General features: G+C 36.6%; 3 protein-coding genes and 1 pseudogene across 4 annotated transcripts; 2 read left to right on the top strand and 2 right to left on the bottom strand.

Annotated features, from left to right (window-relative positions):
* LOC18590598 (armadillo repeat-containing protein 7) lies at positions 812-3,859 on the bottom strand. Of its 2 annotated transcripts, none has more exons than XM_007016214.2 (7): positions 3,505-3,859; positions 3,108-3,144; positions 2,607-2,680; positions 2,418-2,511; positions 2,242-2,324; positions 1,718-1,895; positions 812-1,260 (listed from the first exon to the last, which is right to left on the bottom strand). In XM_007016214.2, the coding sequence occupies exons 1-6, from the start codon at positions 3,574-3,576 to the stop codon at positions 1,719-1,721; spliced, it is 537 nt and encodes a 178-aa protein (XP_007016276.1). In that variant the 5' UTR covers positions 3,577-3,859; the 3' UTR covers positions 812-1,260; position 1,718. The 2 variants fall into 2 exon arrangements, with proteins under 2 accessions (XP_007016276.1, XP_007016277.2); XM_007016215.2 differs by having other exon boundaries at positions 812-1,219.
* LOC18590597 lies at positions 4,606-5,986 on the top strand (annotated as a pseudogene).
* On the bottom strand, positions 5,876-7,211 carry LOC18590596 (universal stress protein PHOS32). Its single transcript, XM_007016212.2, has 4 exons — positions 6,731-7,211; positions 6,525-6,634; positions 6,314-6,432; positions 5,876-6,176 (listed from the first exon to the last, which is right to left on the bottom strand). Exons 1-4 carry the CDS (start codon positions 6,903-6,905, stop codon positions 6,086-6,088), a joined length of 495 nt encoding a protein of 164 aa, XP_007016274.1. The 5' UTR covers positions 6,906-7,211; the 3' UTR covers positions 5,876-6,085.
* On the top strand, positions 9,378-11,887 carry LOC18590595. The gene is made up of 5 exons (XM_007016209.2): positions 9,378-9,973; positions 10,056-10,331; positions 10,418-10,712; positions 11,191-11,298; positions 11,389-11,887. The coding sequence occupies exons 1-5, from the start codon at positions 9,674-9,676 to the stop codon at positions 11,499-11,501; spliced, it is 1,092 nt and encodes a 363-aa protein (XP_007016271.2). The 5' UTR covers positions 9,378-9,673; the 3' UTR covers positions 11,502-11,887.

Here is a 15,034-nt window from a genome sequence, read left to right as displayed (position 1 = left end):
CCCTTTATTTCCTTGATAATCTCTCTCTCTCTGCATAACTGCCTGTGATTTTTATGTTTTGCATTTTTTTAATATTTTTTGTACGGCCGAAATTAACTTTTTGAATAAAAGGAGACTTGCTATTAAATCAAAGTCAAATGCACAAGTGCATGCTGATGAAAATGTTAATATGTTTTCATGTGCATTATAGCCAGTATGTTTATATGATTATGGTGTATAATCAAGAAATAACCCGCCACAGCTTAACTCATGCAGAAAAACTCCAAATTGTCAATAATAAACTAGGCGTTGACAGATCAAATGAGTTGCCGTGCATTTATCCTTGAGGATCCTGGTTTACTGGGAACTTGGGTGGATATGGTAAAATGCTCTTCCTTGCTTCCTTTGGCTGAGTCAAAATGCATACAGATTATTGTTGTTATATGAATGGAAGTGCTGGACAGTTATAGATCTTGATTCTGCTTATTTCATAGGGCACGTGCAGAGGTAAGAAGAGGAAACAGGCCTGCAGGCAATGTTTGTCATTCTTACTTTTCTAGTTGTGGAGATGTCTTGCGAATTGCTTTAGGTTCTGTATGTGGATTTGACTTGTTGAGGAATACCAAAGTTGTATAAATTTCGAGGTTGTGGGTAAGGTTTTGTGAATTCTGTATAGCTTCACAGGGTTTCTGATAGTTGCATTTTTGTTAACCACTCCATGGTTCGTAACTCAATCCCTCTAAGTTTACTGCCTGCCTTTTGTAAGTTTAAGGTTTATCCTACTATGAAATGAATCAGACTTAACTTTCAAGAAAAAAAAAATAGTTTAACATATCAAATGTAAGGATACGTACACCTCAGGTCAAATTTCACAAAATCTTGTAATAATGGCACCTTGTTTGTCAGATGCATACAAGGTCAATCGTGTTTCATTTCCTAAAATTCAAAATGAATATTTGGTTGGTTCTGGTCTTCGAGCAAAAGCTTTTTGTGGTCTGATGTTTAGTTTTATGGTTGCCACTTAGGAAGAAGCTACAATAATCATAAACTTCAAACTCTTCTGATGTCCCAATGACAGGCCGATAAAGATCCCAGTAATTCCACCTAAAAAGTTACATTGTTAAACAGCCACCCGCCATTGCTACACGGAATAGTGGAATACCAACTTTGCCTGGTCTTGCAGATACTTGCATACATTCTGGCTAAACTGAATGCTGTATGCGTCTTTCCTGATGAATAACTGCACCAATATATGTCTTCTGTAAGTTCTGCCGCTGTGACCTGCGTAGAGATTACTAATGTTTGGTCTCTGATAACTGGTTCATTATAAATTCATAACTAAGAGTATTATTTTGGTTATGGCTGCCATTTTGATTGGTCCTGACTTTTACAATAACAGATTTGAATTAAAAAAAAAAACATCATCTTTGGTACAATGTTGCTGATTCATTTCTTAAACACAAGATTATTTCTGAAATTCCTAAGTTCCAAGAGGTCAATGAGAACATGATAACAATGGTGATAAATTCTTCAAGCTTTTCAAGAAGTGGCAAAACCACAACCTAATCTAATCCAGTGCTGATGGAAAGTAGTTCAATCGAGTGAAAAAGTATAAAGGGGAGACAGACCAGAAAGCTCTAGTTGCCATGCACTTCAAAATCAGATTTTCATTAGACTCTGTTCAGGAAGAAATCAATCCACACCATTAAACATCATAGCTGAAAAGTGGGATTCATACCTTACTTATCCTTAGAGACATGCTTGTCCAGAAATGCCTTGGCCAGATTACTGAAGCTTACATTTACAGTTTGAGCTGCAGCATACCTCTCAATGACATCAACCACTTCAGGCTTTAGAATCTCCTCCCTGTTAGACTTGTTACAAAGATAATAAAGGGCCCCCAGAGCATAATTCACCTGACAATCAATTATTAGGTTTCTCAGATGTGTATACGTGTAGCATAGTTAAACACAAGCAGCTTTAATACATCAAATTCCTGCATTAATTCACAGCAGGTAAAAACTAGATTTTTTTTCATGAGCTGAATCAATTCCAGTAAGTAAAAACTAGATGCTAGTTAGATGTGCACCATAAGTTAAACTCCCAAGTTCTGTCGTACATATAAACTTTGAGACGGAGGGAGTGAGAGAGTTTTTATAATGAATTTAGTACAACGCACCATCCCAAGTTCTATCTCTAGGAACTCAAAACAATTAGGGGCAAAAAAAAGAGATAACCAAGAACAGGACATTTTCCACTCACTGTATTTCTGACTGGGCTTGACAAACACTGAATGACAAGAGGGATTCCATCACACTGAGTGAGAATAGCAGCATTTGCTGGATCTGCAAAGGAAAAAAAATGTACCCATAATGCAAAGGTTATCATCAATAAGAAGATAGAAAACCATAATTTAAGAATTAAAAGCCCAGACTTACCGACACAAGAATTGCAGATACCTCCAATTCCAAATTCCACAAGCTTCTCATTTGGTTCTGTTAAGCAGTCTAGGTAGAGTTCCAAAACATTAAGCTGTTTGAAAAGTCAGATGTTAGTGTGGTAGAAAAGTACATGAAAGACATTACTCATTGAGGACAAATTATTTCATAAAACATTGGGTTTTGAACCTGGCGCAAGAATGAATAATTATATGGATCATAAGCAAAGTTTGCCAAATTGGCAGCAATCTTCTCTTTTGTTTCTGTGAATACAAGTACCCCATCAGTTAGGGTATTGTGAAACAGAGGATCTAATGGATTAGTAGGTGTCAAATTTTAATACAACATTACCTAGGTGCAAGACGCTAAACCTGCCATGTCAAAGATTACAGACATTATATGCAATTACATTCTAAATAATCTATTAAACAAGCATACAGAAACCAAAAATATTTGATTTTGCTACCACTCATTTCAGAAAAGCAATTAAACCAAACTCCCCAAGTATGTAACACTGTCTGAAAAATATTGTAATAACTCTTATGATAATACCAATTAGTCTGCACTACACAGAGATGACCAGAAGGAAAGTTAAGATAGTTAACCAAATTCATATTCTTTAACAAAGGGCAAGAATATCGGCAACATAATCAATGCAGGAAAGAAGTTATTATAAATAATGCAGCATACCTTCATCAGTTGTGTTCTGAAACTGACTCACCAGTTCCTAAAGTGAAATGGGAAAAAACAAGTATTAATAAATTGCTCCCACATATACTCTTTAACATGAAATTTTATACCCAGAAACCTTGGTGTGTAAATACAGATACCCAACAGTTTTTTTTTTTGAAACATTCAACATCTAATCATGCTCATTATCATACACAGAAAATTCGCCATATAGAAGAGACTCATTATTCCAGGGAAGAAGGGAATAGCAATAATCACAGAAATAACAAGGGTTTTTTCTGGCCCACTTGACATCCGCAGTTATTTTTGTAGCTCTGCAAATTTTACAAACGACACACTTCTGAACATACCGTTCTAGTTGAAAGCTGTACATCCACTGTGTGTCTCTAAAGATTACCTGCAGATATTGCAGCCTTGGAGTTCCATACTTTCCAGTTCTTTCTCCCTGCCTTTGATCATTGGTAAACATGTGGGCTGTTTATATGAATTTGCAGTACCGTGGAGTGCAACTTTAGAAAAGGTCAAAGTTTGCAATTTTTTTAACCCAAGTTTAACAACAAAGCTCACAAACTGATTCCAGTGGGCAAAAGGGAAGCCTTAAAAAGGCTCAAAAGAAGGAAATTTGGGGCTTTTAGAGGATTGCTTTGCTGGGTTTTGCTGCTTGTGAGATTCCATAAAATTACTGGAAGAGGGAAGGGAATGAGAAGGCGACCGTCGGAGAAAGAATGCATAAATCTTTTAATAAAACATGATTTTTTTTTGTATTTTCTATATTAAAAAATAACTTACTTTAATCAAACAAAGTGTTTTACTTCCATTTGTATTGACTCTCTTATTCCAAAAAAAGATTGAATTTTATGGATTAAAAGAAAATCATTTAATTATTTTTTTTCTAATGTGGATTAATTGTGACCCTAATTCCTACTGAAATTGCAAATTTTTTTATGTAATTATCCCTAAAGTTGTACCAAAAACAAATTATGCCTAAAGTTAAAATTTCTTTTAAGTCAATTTGACTAATTTTAAGTTTCTTATAGTATCAGATTTAACTTATAATTCATGATAAGCATTATAAGAAAGCTGGATACTTCATGCTCATGCGTCATAAAGCATGGATTTAGTCATAATGCATGCAGCCATAAACTATGTTTAGGTTAAAATCATGTTATGGAATCATTAGAATAAAATAAAAACATTAGAAAAAATTTGCAAGTTGTCAACCTGGTTATTATATAGACCCAATGTCTAATTAATTATTAATTAGGACCAAGCAGCCATTATAATCTAATTTTAGTTCTCCTTATCCTTAAACAATGTTCTATCAAATTTTATATGCTGATATTAATTGGGAAATAAAACATCATAAGGTGTCGTGTAAAAAAAAAATTAAAACTATGAAGTAAATAAACTTTATATTTTATAATTTACTATATATAATGGATTCTCTATAAATAAACTATTAAAGCAGTCATTGAGAATTTGATATTTATGGGTTAAATTAAGTTCAATCATTCATGGAAGTTGACAATCTTGTGGTCCTTTCATGGATTAGGAGGAAAAGGCTCTGCCAACAACCCACTAGATGACGAATTTCACAGCCTTGTAGGCCAAGAAATCTTTCATTTAAGAAAATGCAACAAGTTCATAGGAAAATAGACAAAGTAACAATTTGCTCCTCATTTCTCCATAGAGCAGAACTGAGATGGGTGAAGAAGTGGAGTTATTTGGCATGTGGGCAAGTGCTTATAATCGAAGAATTGAGCTAGCCCTTAAGCTGAAAGGGATTCCTTTCGAATACATTGAAGAAGACCTTTCAAGCTCTGGAACTCAATCCTGTCCATAAGAAAATCCCTGTGCTTGTGCACAATGGAAAACCAACCGTGGAGTCACCTGTCATTCTTGAGTGCATAGATGAGGCCTGGAAAAATAACCCTCTTTTGCCTCAGGATCCTATGAAAGAGCCATGGCACGCTTCTGGGCTAAGTTCATAGGTGAAAAGGTAGGTTGAATTTGATTTATACGCATGGAGTTCTATATTGTTTCTGATGTGTTTTGATTCTTGTTTGCAGATCCAGCCAACAGCTAGGAAGGCTAACTTGGCTGAAGGGAAGGACCGAGAGCAGGCGGTGGAAGAATGTTGTCAGCAGCTGAAAATGCTTGAGAATGAGCTCCACGGGAAGGTCTTCTTTGGAGGTGATAGCATTGGATACTTGGACATTGCTGCACTTTGTTATAGCTTTCTGGTTTGAAGTGGTTGGAGAAGTAGTGGGCCTGGAGTTGGTCACTTAAGAGAGGTTTCCCATTTTATGCAAATGGGTTGGAAAGATGCAAAATATCGATGCAGTCAATGAATGCAGGCGTCCAGAGGAGAAACATGTAAACTACGTTGGAGCTCGCTATGAAGCCACAAAAGCTCCTTCAGAATAAAGAGCTGGATGCTATCTCCCATGATTGATCTCCCACAGAGGGAATATTTCATTCATGTTATTGGGTAAAGAAAATTGAAGCTGTCAAAATTAAACAGGTTAATTTGATTCCCGGAGTTCAAACTTCATAGGCAGTAAAGTCATGCATCATGCTAATTTGCAGGGTTTCTTTGATAGAAAGAAGTTTGAATTCAAATAAGTTGCATACTTGGATATATTCTTTAACCTTTCTGTAGTTGAAATATGTATAATTTCTCTCTAGTAATGGAGGATTGCTGTCTGTAACAAAGACTTGGAACATACAGAGAGTTCAATAGGTAGATTGTTCACTAGGCCAATAAATAAAATAATAGGAAGCAAAAGTTTGTTATTTATTGCAACTATAAACCATGTAGATACAAGGTTTAATCATGGAAACAGCTTCGGAAAGCACTCTCAAGATCTCAGCACACCTTAAGAATCAAGATATCCATGTATCCCCATAGAGAGATGAGATCACCAATTATTTTCGAAGATACAATACTTTGCAGAAAACTAAATCAGACTTTCTTGTCAAAAACCATGAGCACTGGGATCCTTGACGATTGTTACAGGGCAAGTAGCATTTACCATCACATAGTTGCTCACACTCCCAATCAGTACCCTATTTCAAATAAAAATCAGAATATCAAAATCAATGTAACATGAACATAAAACAACTCAATGGGATTATTTATCTATGAATGATCTTGAACCAAAACAATCCACCCTTTAATTAGCAGGAAGATCATAAAGATTTACCTTTGGATGGTGCCAAGTCCTCTGCTACCCATGACTAAACAGTCAAGCTTCAAGTCTCCAACAGCTTCACAGATTCTGTCCCTGGCATCACCCCAGTAAATCTTTGCCACAATAGTCACCTGTAATGGATATGAGAGCAAGATCAGATCAAAGATCAGAAATAATGACAAAGAACAGAAGGAGAAATACACATAAAGCTGCCAGGGGAAACCTGCTTCTGCCTGGAAGCAGTATCAACCAAGTCCAGAACCTCAGGATCAAGGTTAACCTCGTACTTCTGCATCACCTCCTTCTCACGAAACTCCGCCAAAGGAATCAGAGCTACAATTTAATATAATTTAATCAAACATCGTGGAAAGCAAATGATCATAGCATAAAGCTTGATCAAAAATTGAATTGAACTGTACAGTCACTTACGTGAGCCGGTGGTTGACCAAAGAAGGTTGCGGGACTCATCACCCTGTTGGGGCTTGACATGGATGAGATACAGGGTATCACCTTTGTCGAGCAGATTGTCAATTGCCCATTGGAGAGCTAATTTGCTTCCCTTGGAGAAATCCACGGCTACACCAATTTTCCTTTCTTTTGTCATCTTTTTCCCTTAAGAATTCGAACCCAGAAAGAGAAACAAAAATCTAATCAGAGGAACAAGGCTTTGAACTCTGGGCAAACAGTTTTGAGAAAGCTTTCAGATGCTTCTGCTTAACTTTAGTAGGTAGGCCCTTTTTTTATTCTTTTCAGCCGTTTCTTTTTTGTGAAGGCCAAAGCATATAGTGAGGATCGTTGGATTGCCTTGCCAAGCTGTGTCACTTGAGATTGCTGCCAAGATTGTACTACTAAACTATTCAACTATTCTAAGTCTAATAGTATAATAATACAGGGAAAATTCTCTATGTGAAACTTTTGCATCAGAGAATTAGAAAACCGGTAAACTTTGATATGCTTTTGTAATTCTCATTTCAGTTTTGTAATCAAGAACAGAAGAAGAATAATATCACAAGTCACAACATGTGAAATTGTTCTCCTGGAGAAGATTTTTTCTTTAAGCAATTGTGGCTCATCATCACAACACGGGGAAGATGCCATCCTTTCAAAAAGGAGCTATATGAGTTTGCATCGAACGAATAGAATTATAAATCTTACATTAAAAAATTTTATTAATAAAAATAAAAAAATCATAATCTTAGAAAATAGTTATGAATCTCATATTAATTGTGTAATTTTTACTCAATTAATTATGTATTAAAATGATATAAAGTATTTAAAAATTCATATAATTTTTAACCTATAAATTTTTTTTTGTGAGATAAAATAATGACATAAGCAGATCAAAATGAATAATACTTTACATGAGTTAATCATGAAGTCGAATAATACTTTATATGAGTTAATATCTCACATGAATTAGTCTTTGATTGATTTGAAATGGAGGAGTTGATATCAGAGTCTCTAATGATAATAGACTCTTATTGAAGTAAGAGAGATTGTCACCCTTCCAGAAATGAATCATGTGAATCTCACGTCGATGAGAATATATGCTTCCAGCTTAAAGCCATAAGTTCCACGCTCCCACCATATCCTCATCCTGGATGCTGAGAGTCTAGGGATGAGACAGGTTGACTCTAGAAAGAAAGACCATTTGTTCAGCTCGTGTCCTCTCTCTACCCCACTAATCCTTAGCTGAAACTTGAAGGATTTTCTTTGGCTGAGTCAATTAAATCATACTTGCACAAACCATGCCTCTGTACTAAGAAAAAAAGATTCGTTTTTATTTATCTGGTTAAACTCTAAACACTATATAAACGGATGTAGACTTTCTAGAGGCAGAGAGAGCAAAAGTAGTCATGACCCATGCACTGCCAAAATAAGGCCCACAACCGACAGTCAGCTCATTCCATATTTATTGCAAAAGATATTTGTTTTGAACAACATGATAAACTTAGACTATGATAGTGAAATTCATGCTATCATACCAATACTAATGCAGCAAATGTCATCTTCTTAAAGCAGGAATTTGGATCTCTTTTATTGTAATCCCTCATCCTACTGGTGAAAAAATGATGAACCATTTATGGGAGAAATTTGGGTTTAGGCATTAGATTTTGGCCCAAGAAAACTACAACTGTTGGTCTTGAGTCTGTAATCTGGGCAAGCCCCCCAACACTTGCAGAAGAGCCCAGCTGAAGACTCTAGGGCTGAATAAGATGAAGTTGGCATAGTTTAGGCCGAATCACTTAACTTGAGCACCTGCTTTGAGATCTTTTCTGTCCTTTCCGAGAACATTTTATGGAAAAGAAATGTGCAGGGAGGTTTTGACAGCATATCCATATCAGCAAGATCCGGAAGCTAAAGTGGGTTTTCCAGAATAACTTATAGTTTCTATTTCTTTCCAATCATTTCTCAATTACCATTCCAGCTAACTCCAAATTTTAGTGCCAAACCTGTCCAACCAAAATCTAAAACCAATGCAGTCCATTCATTCTCACCTAATCCATTAACCAGCAGGTTTTGTTGACTAACAGCTAAAGCTTAACCCAAACAAAAAAAAAGGAAAAAGAAAAAAAAAATGCTCAATAGCTAACCAAAGATCGAAAAGAAGTCCACAAAATAAACCACCTCTTTTAAGAAAGTCCAGTTAGCACAACTGATCTGGTCTTTTTTAATGGCAAACTTTTCAACAATGCTTTGCCTTTGTTGTAGATAACAAAGGAACAAATGACTGCGTTCATACTTTTAAATGTCAAGACAGAAGAAGAGTAATCATCAGTCAACCACGTTAACCTTTCTTTCGTTTGAGGAAACAACAAGCCCCTTGGCCCCCTAAATAAACCCAAATTTGTACCTGTTTAACAACTCAGTTAGTTTTGCATAAACCATGTGAACATCCCTGACTAGACTAGTCCTCAAATTTGTTAATTTACCAGAGTGCAACTCCCTAACAAATGGCAGGTGAGTTTGCAATCGCATGGCTGGACAAATGTACGGTCCAACCTACTAGAGCCCACATAGCACAGACAGAACACAAAAAACACACTATAAGAAGTCCTAGACCTGGCGCCCATGTCCTCTACTGAACTTGTCTAAGTTGTCTTGGTTTTTTTAATCTGTCTTTGTCTTAAAAAAAAGCCCTGTTCCATACTCCATTCCTTAGAACATCAGTTAAGAAGTCCCACAGGATTCTCTCTTTGTATATCTGTCCTGCTTTTCTCTTTTCTAGCCTTATTTTTTTCTCTGAGTACATGCGTGAGAGACCAGGTAATAATTGTATCTTGTCGAACCAGCAACATCCATAATAGCAAATCATCAACCCCCTTACCTGATTTCTGTTCCACTTCACAGTGCAAAACTTGTAATTCATTTATGATGGCTGTTGACCTAAACAACTCCGAGTTATTGCTTCCTTCTCAGTTTTTCACTCCCCAAGACCTTCATGGTCTCTCACTGGATAACAGCAACAGTAGCAGCAACAAACCCATCAACCAAAACGCCTTTTATTACGTATTTGGCTCAACTGATTCCGGGTCTGAGTTTAGTTCACCTATTGGCTCTGAGCTGAGTTCAAGCTCAACAGAGAGCAGTGAAGAGGAAGACGATTACATGGGTGAGTTGACTCGCCAGATGGCTCAATACATGCTTCAAGATGAAGATAAACATGAAAAGGTATTTCCTCTTCTTGGTCATGACAGATTCTATTTTGGCTTCAAAGTTTTATTTAAAAAAACTGATCTTTTGATTTTTTTAGTCCTGGGGTTTGGCTGGTTCACCAGAATCAACGCTCTGGTCACAGCTTTGGTCGAACCTTGATAGTCCTGCTGGGCCATCAAGGGAGCCATCTCCGCCATTGACACCTATGGGTGGGAATTTTGAAAAGATGAAGATAAATGAAGAAACAGCCAGATATAACCAAGGTGAGAGATTTATAAGCACATCCACCTCAATCCAAGTATCCAGGAGTAACCCATATGCTAGATTTCAATCAAAGCGAACCCTTATTGATGATCAACTAAGAGCTATCCAAGTAAGCAGGAATATCATTAGTTTTTTTCTTCTAGACTTATTTACTAGTAATGAAATTGCACTAATTTAACTTCTTATAAATTACAGTTTCACAGGCTTAAACAAGAGCAAGCTATGAAGCAAATGGAACAAAAGCCAAGGGTTAAGCATTATCAAAGCAAAGGGAGAGTCTTCAGTGACAATGGCCAAAAAGCTGCCACAAACTCTAATAATCCCTGGTATACTCGGCAGCAGCAGCAGCAGCAACAGACCAACCAACAAGCCGGTTCTGATATGAGGGCTGTTTTCCTTAATGCATCCGGTTCAAGAAATGGTTCATGTGGGACTGGTGTTTTCTTGCCTCGTGGAATAGGAACTCCTTGTGAGTCACGCAAGAAACAAGGTTCAAAAGTGTTCCTTTTTGGTGATAATTTTTTTTTCGGTTCTTAGAATAATTGAAAGGTTCCAGGGGTCGCTTTTGGATTTAGGCGAAAGTTTGGTTTGATTCGTTGGGGTGGTTAAATGTTCAGTGGACTATCAACTATCCCATATGCCGATTAAGTTTGTATTTTTATTGTGTTGGGTTTCCGAGTTTTGACTATGAATTCTGGTAATTTGTTTATATTCCCATGTTCCGAGATTCCTTTTCATCAACTAAATATTTCTCGTTTGCTAGTGTCCAAGATTTGATCAATGCGAACAGGAATCTTCCCCGCCCGTGGTCCCGTCCTGGTTTACTCCATTTGCTTGTTGCTTTCACCGGAAACTTAGTGTAAATTTAATTAATAGTATTATTACCCTGGTGGACTTGGATTTTGCTAGTCAGTGTATACACAGATATCCCTTCCCAGATATTTAAACCTGGATTCTGTCTTGATCAGGATGTGCCACAGTTCTGATTCCCGCAAGAGTACTTCAGGCCCTGAAGCTCCACTTTGAGAAAACAGGGGTCCCATCAAGGTTCGACAGTGGTTTTCCTCTTGAACACGGTAACTAACTGACCATCCAAGAAAACAACATTTTCGTTAAGCCTTTTGTCTTCACATTTCAATTTAAAACCTTTTTCTGATTCCATGCAGATGCTTCTGTGAGTGGGAGGAATAGCATGTATTCACAGCAAAAACGCCAGTCCAGGACGGTGCCGGCTTTGAACCATCAAGACGTGGGTCTACCTCAGGAATGGACATATTAAAATAAGAACCCTCTCAAGCACACGGGGTTGCTTCTCACTTCTAATTTTTCATTTAAGCTAAATGAAGGGAACAAAACAAGTTCAAGGCAGAATAAAGAGGAAAAGAAAAAAAAGACAGAGTGGTCAAATATAGGGAATCTACAGAGCGTAGGACAAAGTAATATTACTTATAAGGTTAAAAAATATGTATTTTTCAATTTTTTTTCTTTTCTAATTAGGGTTTGAGGTTAGATGGGCAAATAAAATTAATACGTACAGTCTTTGTTTCCTCTGGCTAGCTGGCTGGCTGGCTGGCTCAAGTCTTTGTAAGCTTATTGAGGATGTCTTTGGTAAAGTCCTTGTAATAAAATCAGCTATCAGCAATATGAACTTCCTTTGGTATCTCATCGAAAAGTCTTTCGTTTCCACATCATGGCATGCACTTCTATTTTGTGCCCTTTCATCACTTTCTAGCATCAGTGAAAAATTTCATTATGTTGGTTTTACAGGGATCTCATGAAAATGTGAAGATTCAGTGAAACATTAAGTAAATTTAGCCTTTCTACCTTTCCTAGATGGTTTTATGCAAGTTGGTGTACACCTTATTTTACTTTTGAACATGAACGTAAATGAAGCTCTGGGGATAGGACCACTTGTAACTTTAAATCAAAGGCACGTATGAGTATGACCAGAGGCAGAAACTAATTAATCCATTTGGGTCCATAAACGCTGTAACTTTGAATATCACTTTCACCTGGAAAGTTTCCATCTTCGAAGTTTCTTCGATGAAAAAGATGGTCCTTTTTAGGCGCTTGCCAGGTAAGACAAGGTAGTTTTCTGATTTGCCAGCGCCCAGAATCCTTGTGCACCCTTTTATCCTTTTGCTGTGTTTTTCGTTTATATCTAGTGCTGACCGTCTACGCCCTCCATACGACTCGTATGGGAGAAGTTGGGAGGTGAGGAACTTGATTTTTCAGTCTTCCATGTGGAAATATGTGTTTGCTTCTGTTTTTGTGGGGTCAGAATCTGTGATCAATCTACTCTGTCCACATTATTTGCTCTTACATAGATGGATCTAGTAACCATGTTCGATTCTTTCGTATATCATTTTTTTTTCTCTTCTTTTTTTAAATATGCTCTTGTTTTTATGCTTATCATGTACAATACAGGACATGTTTTCTAAATATTAAGTGAAATTGTACCAAGAAAATGTTGAAGTGATTCCATCTTCATTCCGATGAACTTACTCCATTTTATCTACTTACTTTGAATCTGGTAAAGTAACACGAGGAAGATGAAACTGTTGCTTTTTCTTTTTGCCTAGTGATGCGTATGAAGCCACTTTATGGCAACATAGGGATAAGGTGCATTGTTAAATTTTGCAATGATGGAAGTGATCGATCTGGCATTCATACTCAAGTATTTTGATCGCTCAAGGCGTGCAATTTGTAGGGCAATTGCTGATTATTATGCTTCAAATATTCCCAGCAAGTTTGGGCGATGGGATTAAGTTGTTGTCCGCATACATTTGCTGTAATAGCAACTTGTACAAACTATGGAATCCTGATACTTGACTTGTATCCTGGGCTGTATTCTTTGTTGATATTCGATTCAGAGTTGAAATTCAATACCGAGCTAGCTTCAAGTTCAAATAGCTGTAGTTTTTGTCATGTCAGGAGAGAGGCAAATGAAGTAGCTCATGCTTAAGCAGGAGTTGAGTGTGGTATTGTCAGCCAAAGGGTCCCGGATGATTCCATGCTTATTAAGTTGTGTTTTCGATTAATTAATACCATGGACACGATCTTAATCTTACGAATACATGCGTCTACTGCGAACCATCAAAACAGTGATGAATATCTAATGCTACTTAGCAATAAATCGAGCGAACTGATCAGGCAGAGACGTTCTGTCAATTGGCAAAGAACATTACAAACAGCAAGATCTCAGAAGGAAAAGAAGGGCTCCGTAATACCAGGCGGTTTCAGAGGCATGTTAAAAGATGGATATAAGCTGGGATTTCTAGATTTGATTTAGCCGTTTTGCACCAGACAAAAAACAATATAGGGACCACTGCTTCTAATTGTGGAATTTGATGGGTGGCGGTCAATAAACGGGCAACTGACCCTGGAGAGACACGGCTGGAAGTTGTTCCCATCTTTTGATCTTATTCTGGATGAAGCTGAATCTGAAGATTATGGGAGTGAGAGCTGCTCGCTCGAGACGCCATCTAGTGCAAATCCCATGCGCAGATATACATGAGCTATCAAAAGTTCTAAAGATATACCAGGCATAACGGCAAGTAGATGGCAGCTTGGCGGAAAACTTTTGTGCCTAGCTAGCTCTTTTCCACCTCAGGTCCTGTGACCAAGAGAGTCCAGTCCTCCCTTTGTCACCATCCTGAACTAAGATAAAAGCTAGTCAACACTTCACTTGTCAATTGAAATTAGGCCGTGTGAGTTTTCCGATTTCCTTTGTCTCTTTGTGGTAAATTTGAAATATATTTTTACCTTAATGCACATTAAGCTTTAATGATGAGTTCATACGACTGGCTGTATTGGTGTTTTTTTCCCTTCAAATATAGCTACCTAACCATGGAGGCTAGGGTAGACTGATTCTGTTGGTTAACATTTAATACGCGCTGAAATGAGTTACACAAGGAGGGCCCCTATCTGTCCTATCTTTAACAATGACTAAACACTATGACTATCATAAGTTTCACAGTCACTAGAGGTCTAGCCTCTCGTGGGCGCATAATGAATATTGCTGGATCTCATCAACCCACTACTTTTAATACATAGTTGAAAATTTAAAAATTTGCAGTCTACCCTACCCTATAATATGAGATTAGCTGTTAAGATTACGGTCAATAGCATTTTGAGCAGTAATTATCTTTTGTAATTATATAATTTTTTTTTGTTTATACCAAGTCTTTATGTCATAGAGAGTCTCTTGTCAATTAAGTAAAAGAAGTGGACTAACATAATAGTTCTCAAGACTAATAAATATTTTTTTAAAAAAAATTCACATGTCATTGTGCAAGTGCTTTGGATAATTATTTAGAACTCCCATATCAATTTGTAATCTTTATTCTAAATAGTATCTATAATCCAAAAAAGAAAGTATACATAGAAAATAGTAATATTATCACATTTTGATATGAGTAATGATAATCACAATTCTAATGGAACCATTTTCAGAGTTTTTCGATAAAATTTCAATTTTTTTTTTGCTTAAAATCTAAAAAAACTCACATACTATCTCTTCTTTTTTTTTTTTAACTAAGTTTTTCACTTTTTATTACATTCAAATGAATATTTAGATTTCTATTTTGAATCAAATACGTCAGTCAATCAATTATTGATAATTCTAAATTTTGGTTCTATCATGTGGCCATATTAACTAACCGAATTATATGTCATGGTGGTAAAAAGAACAACTATTATTGGGTCTAATGATGGCTACACTTTCATTTAGTCGAAGTGTTAATTTGACTCAAAATAGAAGTTTAAGGATTAATTAGAATGTAATTAAATATGGAGGGCTTAGTTAATAAA

This window comes from Theobroma cacao, chromosome 9 (genome assembly GCF_000208745.1).
Source record: "Theobroma cacao cultivar B97-61/B2 chromosome 9, Criollo_cocoa_genome_V2, whole genome shotgun sequence".
NCBI lineage: Eukaryota > Viridiplantae > Streptophyta > Magnoliopsida > Malvales > Malvaceae > Theobroma > Theobroma cacao.
The sequence above is the reverse complement of the archived record's forward strand: the minus strand, read 5'-3'. Positions and strand labels throughout refer to the sequence as shown.

Coding starts and splice junctions, on each gene's coding strand:
- LOC18590596 (XM_007016212.2), bottom strand. CDS start 6,905: ATGACAAAAGAAAGGAAAATTGGTGTAGCCGTGGATTTCTCCAAGGGA. Junction 6,433..6,524: donor CTGCTTCCAGGCAGAAGCAG/GTTTCCCCTGGC, acceptor TATCCATTACAG/GTGACTATTGTGGCAAAGAT. Junction 6,177..6,313: donor GGACTTGGCACCATCCAAAG/GTAAATCTTTAT, acceptor TATTTGAAATAG/GGTACTGATTGGGAGTGTGA.
- LOC18590598 (XM_007016214.2), bottom strand. CDS start 3,576: ATGTTTACCAATGATCAAAGGCAGGGAGAAAGAACTGGAAAGTATGGA. Junction 2,681..3,107: donor TCAGAACACAACTGATGAAG/GTATGCTGCATT, acceptor TTGTATTCACAG/AAACAAAAGAGAAGATTGCT. Junction 2,512..2,606: donor ATTATTCATTCTTGCGCCAG/GTTCAAAACCCA, acceptor CTTTTCAAACAG/CTTAATGTTTTGGAACTCTA.
- LOC18590595 (XM_007016209.2), top strand. CDS start 9,674: ATGATGGCTGTTGACCTAAACAACTCCGAGTTATTGCTTCCTTCTCAG. Junction 10,332..10,417: donor ATCAACTAAGAGCTATCCAA/GTAAGCAGGAAT, acceptor TATAAATTACAG/TTTCACAGGCTTAAACAAGA. Junction 10,713..11,190: donor TGAGTCACGCAAGAAACAAG/GTTCAAAAGTGT, acceptor TGTCTTGATCAG/GATGTGCCACAGTTCTGATT.